The sequence below is a fragment of the Dromiciops gliroides genome, chromosome 1 (genome assembly GCF_019393635.1).
Source record: "Dromiciops gliroides isolate mDroGli1 chromosome 1, mDroGli1.pri, whole genome shotgun sequence".
Taxonomy (NCBI): Eukaryota; Metazoa; Chordata; class Mammalia; order Microbiotheria; family Microbiotheriidae; genus Dromiciops; species Dromiciops gliroides.
The window spans coordinates 385,149,774-385,177,631 of record NC_057861.1 but is presented as its reverse complement, the minus strand read 5'-3'; the positions used below and the strand labels follow the sequence as shown (position 1 = coordinate 385,177,631).

The 27,858-nt window shown below is 35.9% G+C and overlaps 1 protein-coding gene across 4 annotated transcripts in view; it reads right to left on the bottom strand.

Annotated features, from left to right (window-relative positions):
* Positions 1-1,028: 1,028 nt before the first annotated feature.
* Positions 1,029-27,858, bottom strand: part of RELCH (RAB11 binding and LisH domain, coiled-coil and HEAT repeat containing) — a 142,680-nt gene continuing 115,850 nt past the window's right edge. For 3 of the 4 annotated variants that reach the window (XM_043994389.1, XM_043994408.1, XM_043994398.1), the window contains 7 exons: positions 26,759-26,841; positions 25,832-25,895; positions 23,104-23,242; positions 21,821-21,937; positions 10,461-10,549; positions 5,021-5,091; positions 1,029-2,744 (listed from right to left, as the gene is read on the bottom strand). In XM_043994389.1, the coding sequence (XP_043850324.1) occupies positions 2,624-2,744; positions 5,021-5,091; positions 10,461-10,549; positions 21,821-21,937; positions 23,104-23,242; positions 25,832-25,895; positions 26,759-26,841 (684 nt within the window). In that variant the 3' untranslated portion in view covers positions 1,029-2,623. Of the gene's footprint in view, positions 2,745-5,020; positions 5,092-10,460; positions 10,550-21,820; positions 21,938-23,103; positions 23,243-25,831; positions 25,896-26,095; positions 26,179-26,758; positions 26,842-27,858 lie in introns of all 4 variants that reach the window. The other variant, XM_043994417.1, reaches the window with a different exon arrangement.

Below are 27,858 nucleotides of genomic sequence, written 5' to 3'. Positions count from 1 at the left end.
TACAGCCTTAGACACTTATTAGCTGTGTGACCTTGAGCAAGCCACTTAACCTTCTTTGCCTTCTTCAACTGTAAAGGGGAAATAATAATAGCACCTACCTCCCAGGATTGAATATTTGTTAAATGCTTAGCACAGGGCCTGTTACACAATAGGAGCTATACAAATGTTAGCAGTTATTATTATTATTATTTCTGTTTCCAACATGGAATGTGGTAGTGGAAAGTGACTGAACCTGAAATCAGAAGAACTGGGTTTGAATCTTGGTTCTGCTACTTACTAGCTCTGTGACCTGGGCAAGTCACTTAAAAATCTCTGAGTCTCAGAATCTTCATCTACACAATTAAGAGGTTGGTTTAGATTGCCTCTAAGGTCCCATCTTTTTCTAAATCTATGATTCTATGAGCTACAGGTTTATTTCAGAATAAAAGTGGCAGTCTTATTGCTAATTCCAGTAGAACCTAGTTACTCTATTTCCCCCCCAATTACTTACCCTTAAGTAGGCAGTCTATTTTATTATTTTTTAAAATTCTGTTTTAACATAAAAATGGCAAACAACTACATGTAGAATTAAAACCCATAGAAAAAGTATCTGTATTGACATATTTCCCTGACTCGGGCCATGTTGCTCAAAGCTCATAAGAGAAGGTTGGTTATGCCGTGAAATGTTATTGCATTTTGTTACCATTTTTTTTTGACTGTTGTCTGTCTTTTGAACTAAAATGAAACTTAATCAGTTAATTAAAAACATCTTAGTCACAAAGTAGAAAGATAGTATGTTCGTTACATGCATTCATTTTGGCACAAATATATAGTTGTTCTCTCTGTTTTATATTTTTCTTTAATCATCTCTGAAATTTCTTAATGTCACTCTTACAATGACATATTCCCCTTTCAAGGGGAAAGCAAAGAGGTAGTTTACATAAATAAAGTTTCCAAACTGAGGCAAAGTTTTGGTACTTTTTTGTCCTTTGCATCTGTTTGGATATAACACTGTAGAAATTCTAAGTAGAAAAAAATTACAAATCAAGTATGCAAAACCTTTTATTTATAATAGAGCAACATATTTGACATGAAAGGTAGCCACTTTCAATTTCTCAGGAATGCCTAGAACCCAACAGTTCCCAGGTAGACTAATTATTTGACAATTATTTCACTGGATATGAGAAATGGTTTCATAAAGAATTTGCCTCTGGTGAATTCTTTACATGGTTGAGTGTGATGTGTAACAAGCCATCTTTCACATGAAATGAGTGTTTTTCAACTGTGTTCCAAATGTGTCAAGACATTTTATACCACACAAGAATTAGCTATGCACATTAACTGTGTTCAATATGGAATATCTTTTAGTTATTAAAATATCACACATCTTTCAAAAAATCCTTACAAGCCCCCCCCCCAAGTCAATCAAACTCTACCTTCCACTCACTGTATCATCTATCCCCAACCTCAAGTTACAAAAACACAGATTGTAAAGTTTTAGTGGAATTGCACATTGACTTAAGACTACATATAAACCAACAAACAACAGACTGAATTAAAAAGCAATGAAGGAACTGTCCAATAGTAGCAATAATTTGGCCAAATCAGTTTTTACAAAAAGGAAAACCTTCCCCCAAAGTCCAAACTTTTCAGTACTTTCTTTTTCCGGAGAAGGAAGAAAAGGTCTACTATATGGAATTAAAAGATATTCTCCAAACATATTTTTTAGGAGGTTATTATCTCGAAGAAAACATTTCACATAAGCATTAGATTCTTAGCCCAAACAATATTTTCTGAAAAATTCTGACCTGGGATATAATAGACAATTATTATTTCATCTCACCCTCGAATCTATTTCATGCATTTAAATTTATTACACATCAGTTGTAAATTCACCATGGCTACTGGGCAATGTAAAAGTATACCAATTCCTCCATTCCTCTCTGCTCATCTCTTCAGAAAGCTGACTATGTGTATAGTGTTGGAAGAGTTTGGTATAGCACTTAAAGAGTATACAGAAAAGCTTTGAAATGCTGGAAGTTTCTTCATTATCTTGGTACTGTAGGATTTGGAACTCAAGTTCACCACAGCATCTGAAGGAAATGCTGAATGAATGGAGTGCAGGACGCTTCCTACAGTAGACACAAACTTAATTCCAAAAGGCACAGAGTAATGCTGGTGGCTCTTTCTAGTCAGTTTAGAAACAATAAAAAGTCTGCATTATTCTTTCATAATTTAAATACATAAGTAATTTCCACTTTTATTACTTCATAACAATGACTTCAAATTTACATTATTTTAAGTACCATTGTAATAGTTCAGTGTATAATACAGATATTTGCCGATATCCCTTCAGAAAATAAAAAAAAATACTTTTCACTATATAAAAAAATTATGCTAAAAGACAAGAACACAGAACAGCAACTTGATACAGTCAATTTGCTATCAACCACAGTTATAACCCCAAAATTAACAGATACACAGCAATAATCAAGAGCAGTGCAAATATCTTTGGAGGTTAGAATAAAATCATACTGCAAGAACATAAACAGAAGAAATAAAAAGGCAAGTACTTCAAGTACAAGGAACCAGTCTGCTTGAGGCCCATCTTAGTGTTTGTTTACTGGGAATTTCCTTTCTTCTTTTACTTCTTCCTCTGAAACACATTGGCCAACATGGCACCAGATGTTGTCAACTGTCCCATTTTGTTCAAAAACTTGGTCTTTGTGTCTTCACTTACTAGACTTGCAGCAATTGACATGGAGCTAGGAAAGAAATGGTAATATTTCACATGAAACAACTGAAAAAACAATACATTTTTAACAATATATGTAAGAAAGTATACTCTCAAATCAATACTACTTTACAATGACAATGACAATGACATTTTTTTTTTTACAATTGCAAAAGTCACTTAACCCCAACTGCCTCACACACACGCAAAAAAGTTTTTATATCTTAAGACTTTTCCCATCCTCTCTTCTTCTTCTTTTTTTTTTTTTTTGCGGGGCAATGGGGGTTAAGTGACTTACCCAGGGTCACACAGCTAATAAGTGTCAAGTGTCTGAGGCCGAATTTGAACTCAGTTACTCCTGAATCCAGGGCCGGTGCTTTAACCACTGTGCCACCTAGCTGCCCCCCCCCATCCTTTCTTCTTCTTCTTCTTTTTTTTTTTTTTGTGGGGCAATGGGGGTTAAGTGACTTGCCCAGGGTCACACAGCTAGTAAGTGTCAAGTGTCTGAGGCTGGATTTGAACTCAGGTACTCCTGAATCCAAGGCTGATGCTTTATCCACTGCGCCACCTAGCTGCGCCCCCATCCTTTCTTCTTAACAATGGCTAAGGAAAAATTATCCTAACTCTAATGAAGTTTTTGTTTTTACCCTGTGATGCACATGATTTAAAAAGTTCAAATATTAATGTTTTGTTAATTTTCTAACACATAATATCATTTAGTATACAAGGCAGCTCCTCTTGCACATTAAAGGCAATATGACTTCTTTCAAATCAGAGCTAAGGGTTTTTGCCAAAATAACCATTTTTACACTGTAGCATGCTTTTGAAAATGAGCTTTATATGTATCAAGTCTCCAAGATAAATATCCAAGTTAGGCATAAAATTTTAAAATCCATTTCTAGAACTGTGCCCATTTAATTGTTTATTTAGTGAAGTTGGCAATTCCTCCGTTTCTAGAACTCTCAGACATTAACATGAGAACACTTAGAGCAACATATTAAATAATTCCTGACTCTTTCCCCTCAAAGGAAGAATTTTCTAATGCTGTTTGTAAAAAACAGAACTGTTAAAAAAAAAAAAAGGGAAGGTTACATAAAGGAAGCAATCTTGGGAAGTTACGAAAGCATTTCTCTTTTTTAAATAGTGCATTTAAAATACATTCTAAATGAAATTTAACTGAGAAGGATGTGAATGTGAAGTTATTTATTTTTGTATATAGAATGAACAGGAAGGATGTCTTTTGTATCTTTCCCCTCAACTACTGCAAACTCATCATTTTTCATCGAGTTTTTTCCTTGAATTTATTCCAAAACACTTTTTACAGTTGTAACTGATAACCCACAGATGGCAAATAATCTTTGCAAACCTTAATACTTTGTAAAAAAATGAATCTATAGTTATTAGTGAAATAATAAAAACATTCTCTGATATTAACAATCTGATGATCTTTGGACTAGAAATCTATTAAAATTTTGGTAAAAGAAAAAAAAAACCACCCTAATGTAATCTAACGATTTAACCATCTGAAAATAAGAATTCTAACTATGGAAAAAGGATTTTACTTTTGTAGAAGGTTAATCATAGTTCAGTTAGAAAATAAGATATATTCCAAATTTAGTTTGTTTTGCACTGGCCCTGGATTCAGGAGGACCTGAGTTCAAATCCAGCCTTAGACACTTGACACTTACTAGTTGTGTGACTCTGGGCAAGTCACTTAACTCTCATTGCCCTCCCCCCACCCCAAATGTGTTGTTCAATCATTTCAGTCATGTCCCACTCTTTGTGACCCCATTGTGGTTTTTCCTGGCAAAGATATTGGAGTGGTTTGCCATTTCCTCTTCCAGCTCATTTTACTGATGAGTTAACTAAAGCAAACAGGGTTATGTGACTTGCCCAGGGGTCACACAACCATTAAGTATTAGGCCACATTTGAATTCAGGTCCTCTTGACTCCAGGTGAGTGCATCAATATGTATTACTTTATAAATATGCTGTTCTTTTGTAGCTCTTCTTCACTTAACTCTTTCATACCTAAGTTGGTCATTTTACTTCCCAGCAAATTGTAGTGCGAATGGTAGGTTAGAAATGTGAATAAAATGTTTATAGTACCGTCACAATCCTTTTTGCATCCAAGTGTCCTCATACAAATAACTCATAAAATCATACATTTTTAAGAATAAACTTGTTTTCTGATTATCTGACTGCAAAATAAAACAGAATACAAGACACTACTAATGACCTACACTAAATTTTGATGCAGAAAATGAATTAATCAAAAGTGCTGAACAGTAATCCCAGCCTTACTTACCCAGGAGGCTCTTGGACAGTCTTGTTCTCTACTTTCTGCTCACACTCCTTTATCATGGAACTTAAAATAACCTGATGAAAAGGAAAGATCCATTGTTAATGAATATCATGTCCATGTTGACACTTTTTTCCCCTTTGTCCAGAACTATGATGTCAGTAGTGTAGGAAATTACCTGTGCCAAGGCAGATGTGCAATTATTGTCTAAGACAATGAATGTTATGGTGCACTGAGAAGCTGCAGAGAATCACAGTCACAGTCAGTCATAGTCACGAGTCACATGGTCTTTGTGGCTCTTAGGCCAAATCTATCATTGGCTCTTTATAAATACACGAGAGATCTTAAAGCCATGTCTCCATGACAAGTTGTTGAGTATATTGTGTAGATGATTCCCTTATGGGTATGGGTTGGACTAGAAGGCTAATGGAAGGTTCAGGATTATCTGGTACTTTTCTCTATCTTGTGGTTACCTTCCAAATATAAATGTCAGACTATTAGATTTGTAGATGGGACTTCCATATCCCCACACACCCAGCCCCTGTGTAAGCAGAGGCTGAGGTCTGTGTTATGTCTACACCGTTGCGCTGTCTTGTCTAAAGTGAGGAAGAGCAGCAGCTTTATCTCACGGTCCCCAGCCCAGCACATGTGGGAGCTTGTGAGCCTTCAGAGACAGCTGGAGGATGGCCAAATCAGCTGTGGCAAGAGGGTCTGGCTGAGGAGGGCAGTGCTCAGGGGATCTGTGTTGCTCCAGCTCCTGGGAGTGCCTTTTTTTTTTTTTTTTTGGTGAGGCAATGAGGACTTGCCCAGGATCACACAGCTAGTAAGTGTCAAGTGTCTGAGGCTGAATTTGAACTCAGGTCCACCTGAATCCAGGGCTGGTGCTTTATCCACTGCGCCACCTAGCTGCCCCTTGGTTTTTTTTTTTTTTTTTTTGCAGGGCAGTGGGAGTTAAGTGACATGCCCAGGGTCACACAGCTTGAAAGTGTCAAGAGTCTGAGGCCGTATTTGAACTCAGGTCCTCCTGAATCCAGGGCCAGTGCTTTATCCACTGTACCACCTAGCGGGCCCCCCTGGGAGTGTTTTTTAAAGCTGTGTGACCTTTGCAGGTTCCTGGTCCACTTTAATTGCTGGAGGAAGACAACACAAATATAACCTTTCCTCATGTTTTTGAAGGTTAGTCAGGGTGTAGCTGCTACTACAGCTTTAAGACTGAGCACTTAAACACTTCAGAAGAACTGAATTTGACCACAATGAAGGGGTCATCAGTTCACAGGGGTTCAAGTATAAGAACCCATAATGATCTGTAGGACATGGCTCTGGTATGTCTTAAATAGAAAATGAAACAAATAAAGAAAACTGAAACCCTGGAAACTGTTTAGCAGATATTCTAATTGAATTCAAGGTATCTCTAGAGAACTGTAAGTAGAAGTGGTGATGACTAACTGAGATAAAGCTTTTCTACTGACGTATAAAGGAAAGGGACTGTTTTACAGTGTGGTAAGCTGGAACAAAGTTTTAACATAAAAGACCCACACACAAATCCAGGATTCCATGCTGAAAAACATGTTTGTTCTATTGAGGATAAACTGAATCACAGATTTTACAGAAACTAAATGTTACAGAACTAAAATTCTTGGTCATGGGAGAATAAATTTATTTTTATTTCAGGTGATCAGCAAGATAATGGAATAGCTTTCTTCCAACCCCCTCAACTTTTCAACTTCCAAAAAAAGGAATTATGCACCAGATATAAAGTAATTAGATCTAAATCCTCACAAAAAGAAGACAAAGTAGTCTGAGTGATCTTATGGATGAACACCAGGGGCCTTTGAACTTACAGTATATACCCAACAATACCCCTCTTTCCTCACTACTGCCATCAGACAGGGGTGCAGAGGGCCAAAGTTTCACAAGATATTAGACTTGTATGGCCTAATCCTTGGGTAGGGACATATCCTCAATGAGTGCTCAAACACCTACAAGAAGCAGGGGCTTCTCTGCTTGGTCATATGAGGAAGACGAAGGCAATGGCAAGTGGAAGAGGGCTGAGAACAGTACTGCTTAGATAGGTGCTTTAGGGAAAGGTGACTAGAAACTAAGTTTGGCCTAGTTCCACACTGGGAGGTCGCTCAAGGCTGAGACACTCCAAATGCTCCCAAAGTGAGGGGACTGAGGTGACCCTGATGCTGAGGCTTAGTTAGTCTATAGCACAAATAAAGGAAAAGCCAGTGAATTAGTGACCTGGAATAAAAGAAAAAAGGCTGAAACAACATAGTGTAAAGGAAATAGCATAGTGTGAAGGAAAGTAAACCAATAGGGCCTTAAAGAGAGAATTCTAAGGACCCCTGAACAAAATCATGGAACAATATGGTAAGTTAGATGACTACCCATCCATCCATTTAAGTACAGCTTACCTGCCCATCCCCCCACCCCCATCCCAATTTGATTCTCTGGTTGATAATTATCTTTCTTTTTGAACTTCAAATTCTGTTTTGCAACCTTCCAATATACTTAGCATATGATACTGTGTATTACAGTAATCTGACTTTGGGTCATAATTCTTCCTCTTTACATTCCAAGAAACAGTAAAAACTACAAGATCTGAGCTGTATCTTAGCTAGTATTTGTATGTCCCCTACACTTAATATATGGTTCTGCAAAAAGCAAGTAGTTAACAAATGTTTGTTAAATAAAAAAAATCAATGCATATTATGTATTAAACTTATTTTTACTGAATTTCTTGTGGTAATTTGCTGATATAGTTATTGTTCTTCCATTAGTCTTGAGTCTACAATCATAAAAATAGTGTCTCCATCTCTCCTGCTTAAATACAACCTAAGTGACTTTGGAAAATATGCTTACTACGGGAAGTTCAAATCCTGGCTTACTACCTGTGCAACCTTGGGCAAATCCACTTAACTGCACTTGTCTTTAAAATGATGGGGTTACAGATAAAGCAATCAGATTAAATGATGTATTTGTTTTTAGACTACTGAGTTTGAAAGGTTAGATATTTCTAACTAAGTGAAAATGTCTAGCAAGAGGTTGGAAAGTGGGACTGTAGCCCAGGAGATACAAGGAGTGGAAACTATGGATTCATGCAGAGCACATGTTCTTAACCTTTTTTTTTTTTTCTGCATTAGGGAACCCTTTAGTAGTATTGTGAAGTCCACATATCTTTTCTTAGAATAACGTTTTTACAATGCATTTTAAAAAAAAGTTCATAGATCCCCACAATTCCTGATGTAGAGAGAGAATATGGTAGAAGTAAGAACCTTGACAAACACTCCTATCATGAGGTAGGAAGAAAAGATCCAAGAAGAAACTCAAAGTAGATTATTATAAAACCAAGGGAAGCAAATAGTTTTAAGAATGAAGAGGGTGGCAACAGGATGAAATGCTACAGACAGAAGAATCAAGACTGTTGGTGCTCTTTTAGAAAGTACTTTAGGTTTAGCGGTAGAAACCAAGTTTCAAAGGGTTAAGGGGCAAATGGTGGTAAAGAGAAACAGTGCCTGGCATGTCTGATGCTCTAATAAACATTTGTTGAATTAAACTATAAACAGAAAAGAGAGAGGTAGAGGGTACTATTCCTCACAGAACTTATTAGAGTGCCTTGGATATAGTTAGGTACTAAATGCATGTATTTTTAATTGAAAGAAAGACAAGAAAGAGGGCAATGGTTTCAGGAAGTAGTCATGTTCTGGAAAGATACAATTAAATTCAAAGGTGGAATGGAGGGAAGCCTAGGGAACAGAGGTCTAATGGCATGAAACTTCTAATTAGGAATTAATTTGATGAAGGAAAGAATTTCAGAAAAACATTAATGTTACAGAGTAGGTACTGTGAGGAATTTAACAACAATCAACAAAAGACAACTATGAAGACTGCCAAACAGCAGTGAAGAGACAGTTGCTGGTTGGACTGTATCATTTTCAGAGTACCTTTTGAAAACAATATTTGACAAACCAGTAGGTTGAATAGATACAGCAGAGACAGTGTTAGCCAGGATTAATCAATCAACATTATTAGTTTTCTCTGTGCCAGGCACTGTGCTAAGAGCTTGGGATACAATCAAAAAACCAAAAATAGTCCTTGTTCTCAAGGATCTTACATTATGATGGGGGAGACAATATAAAGAAAGCAGTATATATTTAAAAAATACTCATCAGGCATCTTGTAATGGGGATTCTTTTTCTGATATGGGCTGAAGTAGATAATCATTGGGGTTTCATCTCACTCTAAAATTCTGATGACATATGAAAAGGATTAATTTCACCTTCTATCAGGCATTTGATATTGTCTTATCCACTTAAGCAGTGGTTCTAGCTCATCTTTTGGTCTTTCTGAAAAATACCTTCTTGTTTTCCTTTCCAGCTTTAGATCAACTCTAACTTTAGCCCTAGTGTCACTATTTTTATGGTACCATGCCATGCTTCCTGTTGCCCATCTTTTACTTCCATCTTCTTTATATATATTTATTAAAAGTAGATGAATTGCTAAGATCTTTATGTTTCTATGTTGGTTTTTTTAGAAAGCTCCCCCTTTTTCTTCTCATTAATATTGTTTGTTTTTGGAATTTCATTCTTAACATCTTCCCATCTTTCCTAAGCTAACTGTCCTTAGTCCAAGGGAAACTACATGAAAGAGGAACTGGTATTAAAGCAAGTCAAGAAATTATCAGCTCTTTTTATTGGTAGAGCACATTCTAGCAGATGTCCTGTTAGCCTGCTTCTTTCTCAGTAAAATGAAGGTGTTGGACTACATGACCTCTAAGGTCCCTGCGCTAGCTCTAAATCTAGCATCCAATATTTGCTTACCTGAAGTACTGCTTCGCTACTCTGTTATGCTTTTGTGTCAGGGTTAGGGATGAGGGGGGCAGGTAGGCGAGGCAGGTAGGGCAGGGCAGTTTGGGATTACAGGGTATTCCAGAGGGAATGGGTGAAATGATTCATCATGGAGGTATAGGCTGGGCAGGGATCAAAAGAATCCAGAAGATACAGACAGACTGGGAAAATAGGAAGAGGTTGGAGGGCAGGGGGTTACAATAAGGATAAAAAGTAAGTTGATTAGGAAAAAGTGAGTAAACAAAGATTTTGATTAGAAGAGTGAAGCTCAGGGTGTGAGATCTTAGATACAGAACACTACCAGGTGGTAATGGCATTCAAAGACTGGTCCTGTCTGTCCATCCCTTTAAACTTTAAGTGAGTACAGTTTATATGATAAAAAAATCTAACTTTGTAAAAAAAAAATCTTGAAATATCTAAAAAGACATTTAACTTTATAAATAAATCTTTAGCACTACGAATGAACCATGATTTTTTTTTTTAAATAGTGAAATAATCATGGTTCTAGACAAAGCAGTAGAGATGTGTGAGAAAAAAGATGTAAACCCATCACATATGTACATTAACAATGCCCACCAATGTGCATTGATGCTCACCTCATGTTCCGGTGAGAGGTGTTCCATATCATTCCTTAAACACCTGAGTCCTGGTAAAAAGTGATTAACCATTAAATCTTCTGAAATAACTATAGAGAGATGATGATTAAGGAATTAAAGCAAAGTGACATATTTTCCCCAAATACAGAAAGACCAGAAAAAGGATATCTTTAAACTTGTTTTAGTACTGTTCTATACGTTGTTTTTTTTTTACTTTGGATTTATTGTTGCCTATTTTAAAATATCTCACTTTTTGGATAAAAGAGAAGAAATTAATTTGTTAAATAAAAATACAAAAAAAAATACTTGTCTATATTTAAATACATTAAACTGGGCAAATTATGTTACATGGGTCCTGTCATACAAATCTGACAAGTAATTTTTGAACAATTATGGAGAAAACAAGTAAAAACAAATCACGAAGAATTTCAACGGGAAAAATACATTATTTAAATTTCCTGTGAAAATGTGTCTGGACATCGCTAATCCATACTACCTCACTTGTAATTACTCATTAATAATTCTTCTGGAAATTAAACCCTTTATGGTTAATTTGAAATATTTAAAACAAACAAAACTTGATAGAATCATACAATTCCATTCAACAAATACTTATTAAGCATTTCCTTTGTTCAAGACACTGTGCTAAATGTTTACTGAGTATAAAATATTCAATGAATCTTAAAGATAATTTATTCAAATCTATAAATGAAAAGGAATCCTTTCTTTAAAATCCCTGATGAATCATCATTCAGTTTCAGTTCCTACGAAGATGAGGATCCAAGGCAGCCCAAAGGGTGTTTAGGCTTCTCTAATTATTAGGAATCTTTTCTTCACATCAAGCTGAAACCTGTCTCTCAAAAGGCTCTTTTACTCCTAAATCTATGTAAGTCTAAAATGCCTTACACATGATCATCCTTCAAATATTTCAAATTAAAGCTCTCCTTTGTCCTCCAAATCTTCTCTTTCCAGGCTAGCATCCCAGTTCTATTAAAGGATCCTCATATGATATAGGCTCTAGTCCACTTACAATCACAGTTGTACTTTTTCAAAAGTGTTCCTAAATTCCTAAAATGTGGTTCCCGGAAGTGAATATAGTTTTTTTGATATGATCTGACCATTGCATAGTAGAGTAGTACTGTTAATACCCTTAATCTGGATACTACTAGACTTCCAGGAAACCAAGTCTAGTTTAAGGTTGCTTTAGCTTTTTTCTTTTTAAAATTTTTTTAAAAATATCACCCTCCTTTCTGAATCTACTTCTCCTCCTATACTCCTCAGCAGTCATCCTTCTAAACAAAGATTAAAATTCAGTAAAACCAAGATGCCAACCAAGTCTAACAGTATAGAGACAGCTTTTTAAGAAGTGATGTAAAAATGTTAGCTCATACTGAATTTCTGAGTTAACTATAAAATTCTAATACTTTTCACATCAACTACTTTTATGAAACAATTTCCCATCATATATTGGTATAATTTCTTTTTTCAACCAAAACAGAAGATATTTTTCCCTGAGAAAACTCATGTTAGTTTTGGCTCATCATCTTGTCTTTTGAAATCTTTTCAAATTCTGATTTTGCCATTCAATGTACTAATTCTTCATCCAAGCATTATGTTGCTTTCGAATCTGATAATCATGCCCTTTGTCATCTTCAAATCTGTTGGAAAAAACCACTGACAAGAATAGGATCGAAAAGTGTCACATGGCTTACTGCTATGGATCTTCCTTCATGTTAACATGGATTTATTAGTCAATATTCAATGAGTATGGTTCTCCAACTAGGAAAGCACCAAATGGAATCACAAGAATATCCAGTTCTCTACCCTGGAATCCCTTTTCTATTTCCCTTTGATATTTCATTTTCCTGACCTGCTACTACTCCTAAATTCCTACTTTCTGCCTTTATGAAGAGTTTTTAAGTGAAAAGGGGAGGATGAAAACTGATTATATAGATTAGACAAGTCAAAGACCCCATAGAATAGCAACTACAAGACAGGACACATAACAGCAGAAGAGGCATAGGTAATTCACAGAAGATATCTAGCAATAAAACCTATAACCTTTTATCTATTTACAAATGCACAAAACATGGGTAATAAAGAAAGTTAGAGAGCCTGAGACCAGGAGGGAAATCCGATCTTAGAGATTATCAGTGAGAATCATCACTAGAATGCAGATGTGGAAGATTAGATCTCATTCAGATGAAACAAAAAACACAAGGGGCAGTGGAATAGCCTGAAATAAAGACCGAGAGTCAGGGACTCCCTTGGACATTAATATTGATTCATTAATCAACATTTAAAAATATTTACTCATGTGGGAAAAACCAGAAAACAAAGAAGAAAAACATGTTGAAATTATTTGGATAATAATTAATGGAGAATGAAACAGAAGCAATATTGTCCTCAGAGTGTACTACAGATTACTTAGAAGGCAGAATTAGGTAAGAAAGGCAGGATACAGATCTCAAACCTGGCAAGAAGGAAATAAATGACAATGACTGGGAACTTAAACTATTTGGATGGTGAAGTGTTTACTCTGCTAAAAGCAGAGTAGCTAATAGATTTTTGACCTGAATTAATGATTATTTAACCCTTCAAAAGGTGGAAGAAGTAAAAAGGGAAAAGGCTATTCTGGAACAGGTTCTGACCAATAGTTTTTGATGCAGAAATGATGGGAATCATGCAGGTAGGGGTGACCACTTAATATCAGAATTTGTGGCAGAAGAGGAAAGTAAAGTTGAGTGTAGTCTGTTACATCTCAGATTGTAGGAGTTCATATGAAAAGTTCAGAGAAATAACAGGTTAGATCCAATGGTTAATAGTTAATAAAAGAAGTTAGCCCAACATGCATAGGAAGTGTGAAATTCTGATGACAAGCAGAAATAATTTAAATGAGGGAAAAAGGAAACTAAAGATCGTTATAAGATCACTGATTTAAAAGCTGGAAGCTCTCTTCTAGCTTAATTCTTCTCATTTTACAGATGAAGAAAATTAGATCCAGATGGGTAAATGATTTGCCCAAAGTCACACAGGTAATAAGCTGGGAACTGAAGTCAGGTCCCTTGACTCCAAATTTAGTACTCTTTCTACTGAACTATATTGCTTTTCCATCAAAAGTCAATCTGAATTGTAAAGATTGATAGCTGTACAGGGCACTCATTATAACTTAGAATTTCAAGAGAAATGTCTAGAAGAAAAAACAAAAGTGGGCAATTAAGGATGAATACACCATTACAGTGCAATGTTGGAATAACAAAGTACTAAAGCCCCAAACAAGGTGAGGCTGATAGTGAATGATGAGGTCAACATATAGTTTTTTTTTTTTAAGTGAGGCAATTGGGGTTAAGTGACTTGCCCAGGGTCACACAGCTAGTTAAGTGTCAAGTGTCTGAGGCCAGATTTGAACTCAGGTCCTCCTGAATCCAGGGCCAGTGCTCTATCCACTGCACCAACTAGCTGCCCCTGTTTTTTTTTTTTTTTTAAAGTAACTGACAATAAAAGAAGGTGAGAAGGCAGTATACAACTCAACTCTAGCTTTTCTTTTGTAAGGAAAATGAACTGTTTGGAAAGGGCAGAATAGTTAACCAGGTTGAAATAAAAGACAAGGAAATATTAAGTAAAGACCCTAGCTTTTCTCAATGAAATTAAGTCACTAGGACTGGACAAAATACATCTTTGAGTACTCCAAAAGAAATGGCAGCTGTGATTGCCGAGTCAGTCTTACTGATCATTTTTTTTAAAAGATGGCTATTTGCTTTATTCTGTTTTAACTTTTTTTTTTTTCAGTCAATGAAAACCTGACATCTCCCCAGTCCCATTTCCCCTCTCCCGGATGAGAAGGAAAGAGAATAAGGTTCCTATTACAAACACATATAGTTAAGCAAAACAAATTCCTCCACTGGCCATGTCCAAAAAAAAAGAAAGAAAGAAAGAAAGAAAGAAAGTCTTAATCTGTACTCAGTCCATCACTTCTCTATCAACCCGATAAACATTAATTAAGTACCCACTAAGTGTCAGGCACTGTGCCAAATGCTAGGGATACAAAAGGAGACAAAAGAGAGTCCTTGCTCTAAAGAAGTTTACAATCATATGGGGGATACAACATAAAATAGACAACACACAAGGTAAATAGGAAATAATTAACAAAGGGAAGGCACTAGAATTAAGAGGGTTTGGGGAAGGCTTTCTGTGGAAGGTAGAAATAGATAGACCTTAGAGGAATCCAGGGAACTTAACAGTTGGAGTGAAGGGACGGCATTTCACGAATGAGAAAAGCCAGAGAAAATGACCAGAATTGAGAAATAGTGTCCTAATCATGAAACAGTCAGGAGGCTAGTGTCACTAGATTGAAGGATACATATTGGGGAGTAAGGTGTAAGATGACTGGAAAGGTAGGAGGGGGCTAGGTTATAAAGGGTTCCAAATGCCAAATAGAGCATTTTGTATTTGCTCCTGCAGGCAATAGAGAGCCAAGGAACTGAGTAGCAGAGTGACAGGACAGTGCCTGTACATTAGGAAATTCACTATAGTGGCTGGAAGATGGACTGGAATGGGGAGAGACTTGAGGCAAAGCCATCAGCAGGCTATTGCAATAATCCAGGTGTGAGGTAATGAGGGCCTGTATCAGAATGGTGGCAGTGTCAGAAGAGAGAAGGGGCATATTTGAGAGAGAGTGCAAAGGTGAAATAAATCAACAGGCCTTAGTAACAGCTTGGATATTGGGTGTGGGAGGTGAGGGTGAGAGGTAGTACAAAGTACTGGATAAGTCCTAGGTTGGGAGACTGAGGGACTGGGAGGATGATGTGAAAGGAAAGGCAGGGAAGGTGGGGTTAGAGGAAAAGGTAATGATTTCCATTTTGAAAGGAGAAGAGCAATAATCAAGATTTTTGAAAAAGGGAAGGTGGACTTTACAATTATATTCCTATGTGTTTTATTTCTATTCCAGGCAAAATTCCATGACAGATTAATGGGAGGTTTGTGGACATTTATAAAGGGCATTAATGATCCCTAAAAGATAGTTTGACTTAATCAAAAACAGTTCAAGCCAGACTAACCTCATTTGCTTGCTTGACAAGGTAACTAGATCTGTAGATGGGGGTGTGTTTCAGATGCATTTGACAACAGTTTTTCACACCACCTTGAGGACAAGCTGGAAAGATTGTATAGTTAGGTGAATCAAAAACTAATAGGATGCTTTGATCCAAAAAGTTGGTTTTAATGGGATGGTGTTAACTGGAAAAGTTTTCTCAGGATGCAGAGAGATCTACCTTTTGTCCTGAGCTATTTAACACTTTTGTTATGATTTTGATAAAGACATAGACGGAACTTTCATCAATTTGTAGATGACAGGAGGAATGATATCATACTGAAGGACAGTCAGGATCCAACAAGATGCTGATAGGCTAAAATAGTAGATTGAATCTAGTAAGATGAAATTTAATTGGGATAAATGTGAGACTCTGTATTTGGATTTTAAAAAATCAACTTTAAATGTACAGGACAGAAACTATATGGTTATAAAATAGTTTATGTGACAAAAATCTGGGTGTTTTATTGGACTATAAAATTCAATGAATTAACAGTGTTACATGGTGGCCAAAAAAACCCCTAATGCTGTTTAGGCTACACTAATTAAAAGAGTAATGGTATATAGATTAAGGAAGTTAGTAGTCCCACTTTATTAAGTTATGATCAGAATACTAAGCTCAGGAAACTAGTTTTTAGGAAAAAATATCAATAAACTAAAAAATGTCCCAAAGCTGTGAAACAATGCTGAGAGAATATACTACACATTTAGAATATCTAACCTCATCTAGGCCTATACTGCTGCATCTATTCGTCTTACTGGTGGCTTTATCTTTCTCTATTCTATTTCTCTATTCTAAAACTGACTCTTCAGCTCTTAATCCTACTCATCACTTAGCAGATGATTCTGCCTCTTTACTGGAGGCTGTGAGGAATTCTTTAACTTCCTTTCCTTACTCAAAGTCTTTAAAACTGTCAGTTCTCACCCATCCTTTCGGGTGCGGGCAACCTCCCTTCCTCTTTCTATGCATAATTCCATATCTTTGTGACTTAGCTCTATTAACACCCCCAGCCTGGTCCATCTGTTTCTCTCTGCTGGTTATTTCTTATTTTACAAACATGTTCAGGTCTCCCTTCCCTTATCTTAACCTGCTCCTTTCTCAATCTCTTTGTCTCTCTCACCCTTATATCCAAATCTCTGGCTTTTACTCCTACTTCTCTACTGATACTGCTCTTCCCAAGGTCTTTAAATGACCCCTTTTGATAAATTTTCTCCGTGGCCTCTGGGCAGCATGTGGTACTAGACAACTTCCTCCCAGTCCTCTCCTAAACAGGTTTGCATGGCTTTGAGCATTCCTTTTCTGTCACCTCATTCTCTTTCCTTTCCACTTACCTAATGCAAGTGTACTGCAAAGCTTTGTCCTTAACCCTCATCTTCACATTATAGTCTCTTGGTCATTTTATCCATTAAGATGATTTCAGTGATAGCTGCAGAGAACTTCCAGATCTATAAATCCACTCCTAATCTCTCCCCACAGCTTTAGTTACATGTCTCCATGTAGATATTTCATTAACACCAAATTATCATTTGATTAATTACAATCAACATGATAAATATAATCTGTTATATTTCATATTATAATTGACACAATAAGTTAACATTTATTAATACCAAAATTCAACATATCTAAAACTCAACTTCTCATCTCGCCCCCAAAACCAACCAACCCAATCACTTCTCCATGTCTGTTGATGGCACCACCATTCTGCTAGTCATCCAGACATATAACGGTAGTGTTAACTTTAATTGTTCCCTCTCTCCCAAGCCTTATAGTCAATCATTTGCCAGTTTTGTCTAAGAATAAATTTCATCAGCCACCTCCTTCTATTTCTAAAATCACTCTCATTAAGGCCCTCACTGAGACTTGACTATCACACCTGTAACTGCCTTGTTTCTGCCCTGTTTCCTTTCCATACCATCCTTCACATCGGTGGCCTCAATCCTTCCTAAGTCACCACTTCGGTCATGTCATACTCTATTCTAAAATGATTCGTGCTCCTTCTATATGTTGTTCCTAATTCTACCCACTTAGAAAAAGCAGGACAAACCTAATACGCCTCTTTAACATGTCACGTCTTCATTCCTGAAGAGAGGTATGATGTCTTTTCTAAGTCTCTTTTTTTTCCTCCAGACTAAATGTCCCCAGAGACCCCTTTACCATACTGGACAAACTCCTCTGGCGATTCTCCATTTTTCAAAATTCTTCCTACAGTGTAGTATCCAGCACACACATGATACTCCGGGTGTGGTCTGACCTCAAAGTAGGCCTATTACTCCTCCTTTTGGTAGACTATGCCTCTCATAACAATTCGGATCATAACAATTTAGCTTGACTGTGATATCACAAGGTGATTCACTGAGCTTGCATTTCATTACATCCTCCAAATCTTTTTCAGAAAAACTGATATCTAGATAAGCTTCTCCAATTTATAAAGGCGACATTTATTTTTAGATTTCAAGTATAAAAGTCTGCATTCAATTTCATATTATTAGATAAAATCCAGCATTCTAGTTTGAGATTCTTTCAGATACTAATTGTTATTCAAAATGTAGCTATTCATTCCATCTGTGTCATTTACAAATTGGCATGTCATCTTTGCCTTTAAGTCACTCATGAAAATATTAAATAGCAAACATCCAAGGATAGCTCGCTATAAGTTGACATTAGAAATCTCTCCAAGCTAATGTCAAATTATTAATGCGTATGCCTTGGGTCCAGCCAGTCAGCCAATTCTGAATCAACCTAACTTTACTTCTTTCTCTATTTTATCTACAAGGATAGCACAAGAGATTGCTAAACACTCTGAAAATTCTAGGTAAATGATATTCATGAAGTTCTAGATAAACTATATTCATAGAATTTCCCCAATCTAACCACTCTAATATTTCTGTCCAAAAAAGGAATATTAAGGTTAGTCTGGCATGATCTGCTCTTAATGAAATTATCATTCTGTGTGATCATGACTTATTTTTCTAGATCTATTAATCCATTTAATACCATGTTCTAGTGTTTTTATGAATCAACCTCAATATTCCAGACTCTTTAACTTATACAGAATAACTAACTTTCACAATCTGGCTTCCATCCATCTTTTCCACCTTATTTCACACCATTTCTCTTCTTGCATTGCACATTTGCACCAAGCAGGACAAGCTGCTTTTTCTTCTTCTTCTTCTTTTTTTGTGAGGCAATTGGGGTTGTGACTTGCCCAAGGTCACACAGCTAGTGTCAAGTGTCTGAGGACAGATTTGAACTCAGGTCCTCCTGAATCCAGGGCTGGTGCTTTACCACTGCGCCATCTAGCTGCCCCTGACAACCTGCTTCTTGATGTTATTATCCTACATTCCCTTTTGTTTCAATTATTTCCTGCAGACTATCTTCTATGTCAGGAATACATTCCTTTCTTATTTTTGCCTTTTGAAATCCTTCTCTTCTGATAAGGTTAGGCTCAAGTATTACTCTCTTACATGAAGACTCTCCTGATAGCCCGCACCTCCCCCGCTTCCACCCAGTGATCACAGCTCTACCTCAAATGTTCTTAAAGCCCTTTGGAGCTCTTTTTTGCCTTTATCACATTCTGCCTTGCATCATACTTTGTATATGTCATATCCTCATTAATAAACTGTGGGGTCATTGAGCGCAGAGACATAACATACACACATGCCCACTCATACACATGGGTGTATGCTTATATATTTCTATACCTCTGATCCATTACCTTACAATATATTTAATTTAAATGTCACTAAATTTTAACCAATTCTGGACTTGAATTCTTACTTGGTCATGTTTCTTCAACACTTTCTAGTTTTAAGATCATTCTCTTGGACTGAGAAGACAGAAGCAAAACAGAAGTTTAGTAGTTCTGCTTTCTATGTTGCTTGCTAACATTACACAATCTGTCTCCAGCAGTGGATTTATCCCTTCCTTCTTTTTGCTTTGCAAATACCTAAAAAAGTCCTTCTGGACTTTATCCTTCCTGATGCTATTATTAGTATTATGCCTCCCTTTTCATTCTGAATGTATGCATCTCCCCTTCTACCTTTCGTATATGTCCTTTTAAAATCTGAATTTACTGAAGAAATGTTTTTAGATATTTCCTTTTTCTTTTTTATTGGGGTCATTTGCAACTATATGCTCAGAATTGCATTTCTGAGTCTTTAATGTTCTTCAGGTACTTGATAAGTTTCCCTAGACTAAGCACCAACCCATCTTCTTCTATACTTCAATCCCATCTTTGGCTGTTAAGAAAATGAAGTCTTCGTCTCTTTCTGGGTTCCCATCCTCTGTACATCATCAACTGGTTCTTTATACTAGACAGAAAGAAGTCTAGAGAAACATTTCTCTTCATTCCTTCCTCTACCTTCTAAGAGATAAAATTATCAGCAAGTAAAAATTTATCTGATTATTATTATTTTCTTTAAAGCACAACTACTCTTTCATCAGATGTTTGGATAACTCTTGTTTTTCATCACCACTAATATATCTTGCTTCTGGGCCAGGTTTGTAATCTTCATTAGGAAATGTCATGTCTTATCTTGGGCTTAAGAAACCAACATCATTAGTAAAGGATAAGGGAAAGGTGGGCTAAATAAGTAGGCTGTCTGAAAAAGATATAGGAGTTTACTGGCCTACAAGCTCAAAAGAAGTTAATAATGTGATATGGTAACTAAAAAAAAGCTAATTTGCTTAGGCCATGGTGAGAAGCATAGTGTTTAGAAAGAGGTTATAATTCCACAATGCTTTGCACTGGTCAGATGACATCTGGAATACTGTGTTCAGTTTGAGGTGCAACATTTTGGAAAGGGCATTGGTAATTTGGAGACTGTCCAGGAAAGGGCAATAAGGATGATGAAAAAGAAGACCTTTTAGATTATGCTACACGAGAACTGACTAAAACAACTAAGTCATGAGAAGAGAGGAATTTAGAGGGACAAATGTTAGCTGTCTTCAAGCATTTAAAAGCCTATCTTGTGGAAAAGGGATTATATTTATTTCATTATAGAGTGCAGAGCTAGGAGCAATTGAGAACATAGAAGCAGGTTTCAGCTCAATATAAGGAGAAACTTCCTAGCAGTTTGAAATATTCAAAAGCAGAACTAGAGGCCTTCAAAGCTTGGATGGTCTTTAGTTGTAGAGGGGCAGAATTCTTGGTCAGGTATGGTTAGATTAGATGGTTACTGAAATTTTATGATTCTAAAAGCATCATCCTGAGAAAGGGAAATAACAATAACAATCTGTATTTATATTAGGCTTTATAAGGTTTGAGAAGCCCTTTAGATACAATATCTTACTTTTAGCCTCACAATTACTTTGGGAAGCCTTCAACACTCTCACAGTGCTGTTAACTTTCCCTCTATTATCCTGATTCAAAAGTTCTACCATGTTATCTTCTTCTCTGGTGGGTGAGTTTCAATTCACTCATATACTTTTCAATGGTGATATTAATTTACATTCCATTATATTTTAGCTCATTTTGTATATTGCTCATATGCTATATTTTGATTTAGTGACATAAAAGGCCACATTAATGGTTCTTAATTTTCTTCTGTTATTATCCTAAAAATTACTGGGTATCTACTTCACTGCTGTTCTTCCTCTGTTACATCTATTATTCTCCATAATATTTTCCAGTTTTAAGTATGCATGAGCATTTTTTTTCTCAAGTTGCAGTTTAAAGTTTTCTTAGATTTGGTGATTCTCCTTGCTCTTTCTCAAACTTGTTCTTTAAGATAAAATTAATCTCCTGCATGCTTTCATCTTTTCCTTTTTTTCTTTTCTCCCATCTTTCTTTCTTCTTCCTCTTCTTCGTTCAAAGAAATGCCCCGGAGGTGTAGCCAATCTCCTTCTAGAAAAGAAGCAAAGAGACTACTGGACATGTCAGGACAATAGTCATTCATGTGACTGTCCTCATAAGCTGAAGACCAATCTCTGTTTTTCCTGAAGTATCCTCAATCTCTTCTCCCTTTTTGATCCAAATTTGTGTATTTGTAAAACGTAGATAAATATTTTTTCAAAACTGGAGATTAGGACCTTGCCTATCCATTATAACATATAGACTGTCTCATCACTCAAAAGATATTATGTAATAAATATGAAGTGGACAGAATAAAACAAAATGAATGGAAAAGAACTAAGTTAAAAAAATTTAGACTCTAAATCATATCATTTTGTAATGTAATTCAAAGAGAAAAATATTAATATCTTTCCTTGTTATAAAGACAACACAAATATAGGTCAAAACATTAATTTCTTTGAAAACAAGGATACAACAACAGGAAAGTGCACTGTAGGCTTCGAACAGATGAGTAGCAATATCTAGTCTTTTGGAATCCACAGTTTGTAGATTGTTGACCAAAGCCAACTTGTGCAAATGTGGTATAACAACTGAAAAAGAAAGAGTGAAATTGTTTTTTTTCTTAAATAAAATTTATTAATAAAAGTACATTTTGTTTATATCTGGTAGTTTTCTGATGATCAGCATCTTAGTATATTATTGTCTTTATGGTCTACTAGACAAAACAGTGGACTGACTTGGGCTTCATTCTTAGTGCCATATTCAAATAATTATCTATGTATTATCTATGCATATGAAAACATAAATATAAACATGTGCACACATGCATTCTCTCTCTCTCTCTCTCTCTCTCTCTCTCTCTCTCTCTCTCTCTCTCTCCCCCTCTCCTCATCTGAGAGGGAAAATTGGCTCTGGTGGCACATTCCAAAAATAATATGAAGAAATTAAAGGTACCTAAGAAAGTGTTTCATGGGTATTAGAAATGAGATGCTTTCTAAAGATAAAATATCACTTCTATATTTAATAAAATAATTCATTGCATTCATTTTCCCTCACTGTTTTTGATTTTCTCAATCTGTGCAGTCAATGAAATAAATCTTCATCAAGGTTAGCACCTTATAACCCAACAGTAACATCAGGCAGCATGGTTCAGTGCATAGAGCTGGCTTCAAAGTCATGAAGACTCAGGTTAAAGTCCTGCACGTGATACACATTGGCCAGGTGTCCCAAAGCATGTGACTTAACCATCTCGGTGTTTTAGGCATCTAAGACTAAGTTACAGAAAAGTTACTGACCTGAATTGGTAGAAGTATTTAATGTCTAGCAAATGAATTTTGCTAGATATTAAATAATGAGCAATTACTAATTATGAAGTATCAGAAACATCAGTATACTCCTTGTACTTCCAGCTTTGGCATATGCCAAATAATGATGATGATGATATATTAATGATACATAGCATTTATACAGCACATTAAGGTTTGCAAAGTGCTTTATATATGTTAACCCATACCATCCTCAAAACAATCCTTTGAGGGACATGACACGATTAAAAGGCTGAAAGAGGTTAAATTACTTGCCCAGGGTCACATAGTCCAATCTATCCACTGCTACCTACTGGCCTCTGTGTAAGAATAGTACAGCGGAGTGCATCACATGGCACACAGGCCCAGAGGGTCAGGAATGTTCACAAAGGCTTTGTCCACCATAATTCAAGGAACACTTTACATTAGGATAGTACAATAATTCAACGTACACTCATCCCGAAACCTGGGTTCTGCATTAGGTCCTACTCTTCCAAACGTCTTTATGATCTCTATATGCAGAGAGTGTTGGTCTTGATACTGAGGGTCTTCCAGAAAAGAAGCCAGCTGCATTTTCACTCTTTCTAGTAACTTAAAATTGATATATACATGCAGTTAATAAAATGTTCACAAGTACATAAGAGTTAACCCAAAACAAAAAGAAAGTTCAGAGATTTAGCCTGCAATGTGGAATGAAGAACAATTAGACTGTGCTTAAAGTTAATAGTAGAGAAAAGAGGATAAACTTGTGCTTTATTTGGTCTGTTTGGTCTAGAAAAGATTTAAAAATTGCAAACACCCCCCTCTCCCAAAATGATCCTATCAAGATGTTTTATCTTATTTCTGGCCGACAGAAATGTATAATAAGGGAAAAATCAATTAGACAAAAATATTTAAGGAAATGGAGGATATGTTTCTAAGATTTAGGACTTAAATGTAAAATGACATTGCAAATTATAGTACAAGTTACCCATTTATTCACTTTTTGAATTGATGACTCAACACTGACTTATCTCTTACTCACATTTCCCCAAAATATTTTATTTTAGGATTTAAGAGCATGTTGAAATTCTGGCAAGACTGCAAGCTCTGCAGAATATTGTGCTCACCAGTAAGCTATCCAAGTGGAAGCATGAGAAAAAATTTCTGACTCCAAAATATATCTAATTTTTTAAAAAAATTAAAAAATTTTTTTTTCAAATCATTAACCAACAATATTTTACTAAAGAGTCACAACAGTTCTAGAGTTTTAAAGAAAGCTAGAATAGCAAAAATCCAAAAGTGTATTTTCAGAGTAACACAAAAAAAATTCTGTTAAGACTTTTAATTACCAAAAATTCTTAACAATACCATCAACATTGTTACAAGTACGTGCCTTGACTCATGATAGAAAATGCTATCCACATCAAGAGAAAGAACTATGGAGTCTGAATGCAGATAGTAGCATATTTTTTCACTTTTTTTTTTTTGTGTGTGTGTGTGTGGCTTTTCCCTTTTGTTTCTTCTTTCACAACATGACCAATATGGAAATATGTTTACATGACCAGACATACATAACCTGTTTCAGATTGTATGCTGTCTTGGGGAGGGGGAATGGGAGAGAGGAAAAATTTGAAACTCAAAATCTTATAAAAAATGAATATCAAAAACTATCTTTACATACAATTGGAAAAAATAAAATACTAGGGAAAAAGAATATGTATCTTACAATGAAAAGGTGACATTTTTGGGAATTAATTGTGAAGTTTTAAGCCATAACACTGAAATTATGAAGTAGTGACAGACAAGAAGACATTTGTAGAGATAGAATTATATTGTCTTCATCTTTGAAAAGTAAGTTTTTTTTTTTTAATTTTTTTTTGTTTTTTTTTTTAGTGAGGCAATTGGGGTTAAGTGACTTGCCCAGGGTCACACAGCTAGTAAGTGTTAAGTGTCTGAGGCCGGATTTGAACTCAGGTACTCCTGAATCCAGGGCTGGTGCTCTATCCACTGCGCCACCTAGCTGCCCCAAGAGTAAGTTATTAAAGTATGTGAAGTAGTTACTGAAATAAATGGAAAGCACCAGTCTCAGATTGGTTGTTCAGTTTTTGTATGAGTCTCCTGTTAGAATTGTACACATAGAGCTGGAAGGGGCCTCCAAGGCCATCCTAGTCCAGTCTCTTCATTTTACAGGGGAGGAAACTTAAGTAAAGGGAGATGAAATACTTTGACATAGGTACTAAGTACCAGAGGCAGGATTTGAACCCAGGATCCCTTACTCCAGAATTAGAGCATACAGATCTACTTGTAAGAGGTTTTCTGAGAATAAATGTATTTCCTGATAACTTCATAGATAACAGATATATTCTAGCCAATTTATCTCTAAATGGGTCAGTAGGAAAACAGGATTTCTCAATGACCTATGGTGTCTGACCCACTAACATGTTCCTTTCTTCCTTGATTTTTCTACCCCTTCCTTCCCCTGACCATGTTCTCTAGTGTCATGTTTTAAGAGAGAAGGAGTGAAGCTGTTTTGGCCACATCTTTGCCCAGCTTTCTAGAAAGATGAGGAAGATCACTTTATGGCACATTTATTTTCCTTATAGTAGAAATATTCTCTATAGAAGAATACATGTAATTATTAAAAATAACCTGAAGCTGAAAAGTATGTACAGTCAGGTAGTTTTGTACATTTAACATGGTAAAACTTTAGACACCTTAAAAGTGGTATAAAATAAGCTTCACTTACATGTATCAAGGGCATACCATAAGGAGCTCATCTTCTTTATGAAAATATCAACAGATAAAATGTGAAATACAGCATCTCTGTACAAAATGACTCATCATTTTGCATAAATATCTTGATTTCCTATTGTGTGAGAGGTTTTTGTATTTTGGCAGAAAGTATATGCAATGTGAAAAAGCCACCAGTGGGGATATATTTCTAATGGTAACAGGGACCAGAATTTACTGTTCAAAATATTACATATACAATTTTTTTTTTAAATTTGAAAAGATAACTTTTTTGTAGAGGCATGAAAATATATTTGACAGGAAGATGGCACTCCGGTATTTCCCAGGAACTACTATTACACATTTTAAGAAGTAATATTTCTACTCCCTGTCCCAGGGAGCAACTGTTATAGAAATCGCATCACCTCGTGAGGTCAGTTACACTACTCAGTTTCATGGGATTCCTACCTCTCTCTGAATAACTGTTTCCATGATGGTACCAAAGGCTGGAATTGTGGCAATTCTGACAGAGCTGTGGAATAAGAAAAGAAATAAACGTAACCTTTCTTCAAGAAAACAATAAAGCTAAAACATATTCAATATGGGCACAATTTATAATGTATTAGTCTCTAGCAATGACAAAATAAAAAAAATAAAAAAATAAAAGCAGACCAGGAAGAATGCTCAAAAAGACAGACAGGATAACTTAAGGTCGCAGTCTGTGAAACTCACAATTCAGGATCACTGGACAAGGTAACAAGGGCCGGAGCAACCCGCTTGTCAACTAATGCTTCACTCATGCCTCGAAGAGTCAGCTGTAAACCAGTCAACATGCAATAAAAAATGGTTTGGTAAACTGGAATGAGAACTGGGTTAGCTGTGACTGAGGATGGGCAGGCAGACTCATTGGCCTTTCTTGGTTTAGTCACACACAATAGACATTAAAATGGTTAAGGTTTTGGTTCATGCTACTATGCTTACTGGTAATGACCTGTTAGTGAGATTAGTGGAGCATCCCTTTTTAGCTTGGAGGAAATAGGCCATCAGCATTTGTGGGTATTTGAAATGGATTGAACTACCTCAAATTTTTATATATGACTCAGTAGATAAGTCTCAAACTATAAGGATAGTATAGGCCTACTATGAATGAGTAAACTTTTAAGCTGTAGGCTCATTTTATAAGAGTATTTCAATTTGGCTTAATATCAAACAAATGTTCTAACAAGGTTAGAACAATAGAAGAAAATTTAATCTTTAATCAACTTAAATATAAGGAAGATACTCTAAGTTAAAAAGAAGCATTGATCAATGTGATTCAATAAAAACTGATGGTTATTTCTCAACAAACGAATATTTAAAGGGATGCTGAATGTATAAGTCAGGTAAGAAACTTACATTTCAGGATCACTGGAGAGAGTAATGAGAGCAGGAACAACCCTCTGAGCTACCAGAGTTTCATTCACCCCCTTCACCAACAGCTGATAGGTCGGCGCAGGGGGTATTCACAGGTGATGCACGAAAAGAGTGAGCACAGTACCATGGGAAGAAGAGAGGCACAACCAAGACAGAAGGAGAAAGAGAGAGAACACAAAAGCAAAACCAAAATTAGAAGCTAAGCATATATTGCTACACTAATGCTTTACAAAGGCAGAGGATGCTTGGGAGGAAGACGAAGCTTAAATGGCCTAGAAATCCATACAAGTTGAATCCATGATTAATTCAATGACAGTTTGTACTCTTGGGTCACATTTCATCATGTTGTCTACTTAAAAAATGAATTGCAACAGAATTAATAAATTTAACATCATTTTTAGGCTTTAAAAATGTTCAGTTAAAATATGAATCTGAGTTCAAAGTTAATGTCCCAAATTTAAATTCAACATGAATATGTTTTAATATGACTAATAAGGTACAAACTGAATTGTGCTACTAAACTAAAATAGCTAGCAGTATGCAGATACCCAAAGGCTACTAAAACTGCATATATGCTTTATAACTATAACAAGCACCCTTTAAATTCACTAAGAAAAGTTTCTGATAATAGACTTCTTGTAGCTTTCTTGTGAGGTAGAATTTAGGGCTATGAGGTCTGTGATGTTTATGAAAGGACACAGCATCCAAGCCAATTTTTATTGGTTTGTATAGTTAAATTTTTATAGTAAGGTTCAATTATTTTAAAAAACTAACAACAGAATCATTATCAATTAGTTTTCTTTCAATTGTGCCATCAATGGAAATATGATCTGATTTAATTTGATTGGAAGTTAAAAAGGGCTGATGTTTATTATTTGGTGTATCTAACTAGATGAATAGAGAATAGTCTATTTCCTCTTTAAATCATTCCTTTTTTTTTTTTTTTTTGGTGAGGCAATTGGGGTTAAGTGACTTGCCAAGGGTCACACAGCCAGTAAGTGTTAAGTGTCTGAGGCCACATTTGAACTCGGGTCCTCCTGACTGCAGGGCCGGTGCTCTATCCACTGCGCCATCTAGCTGCC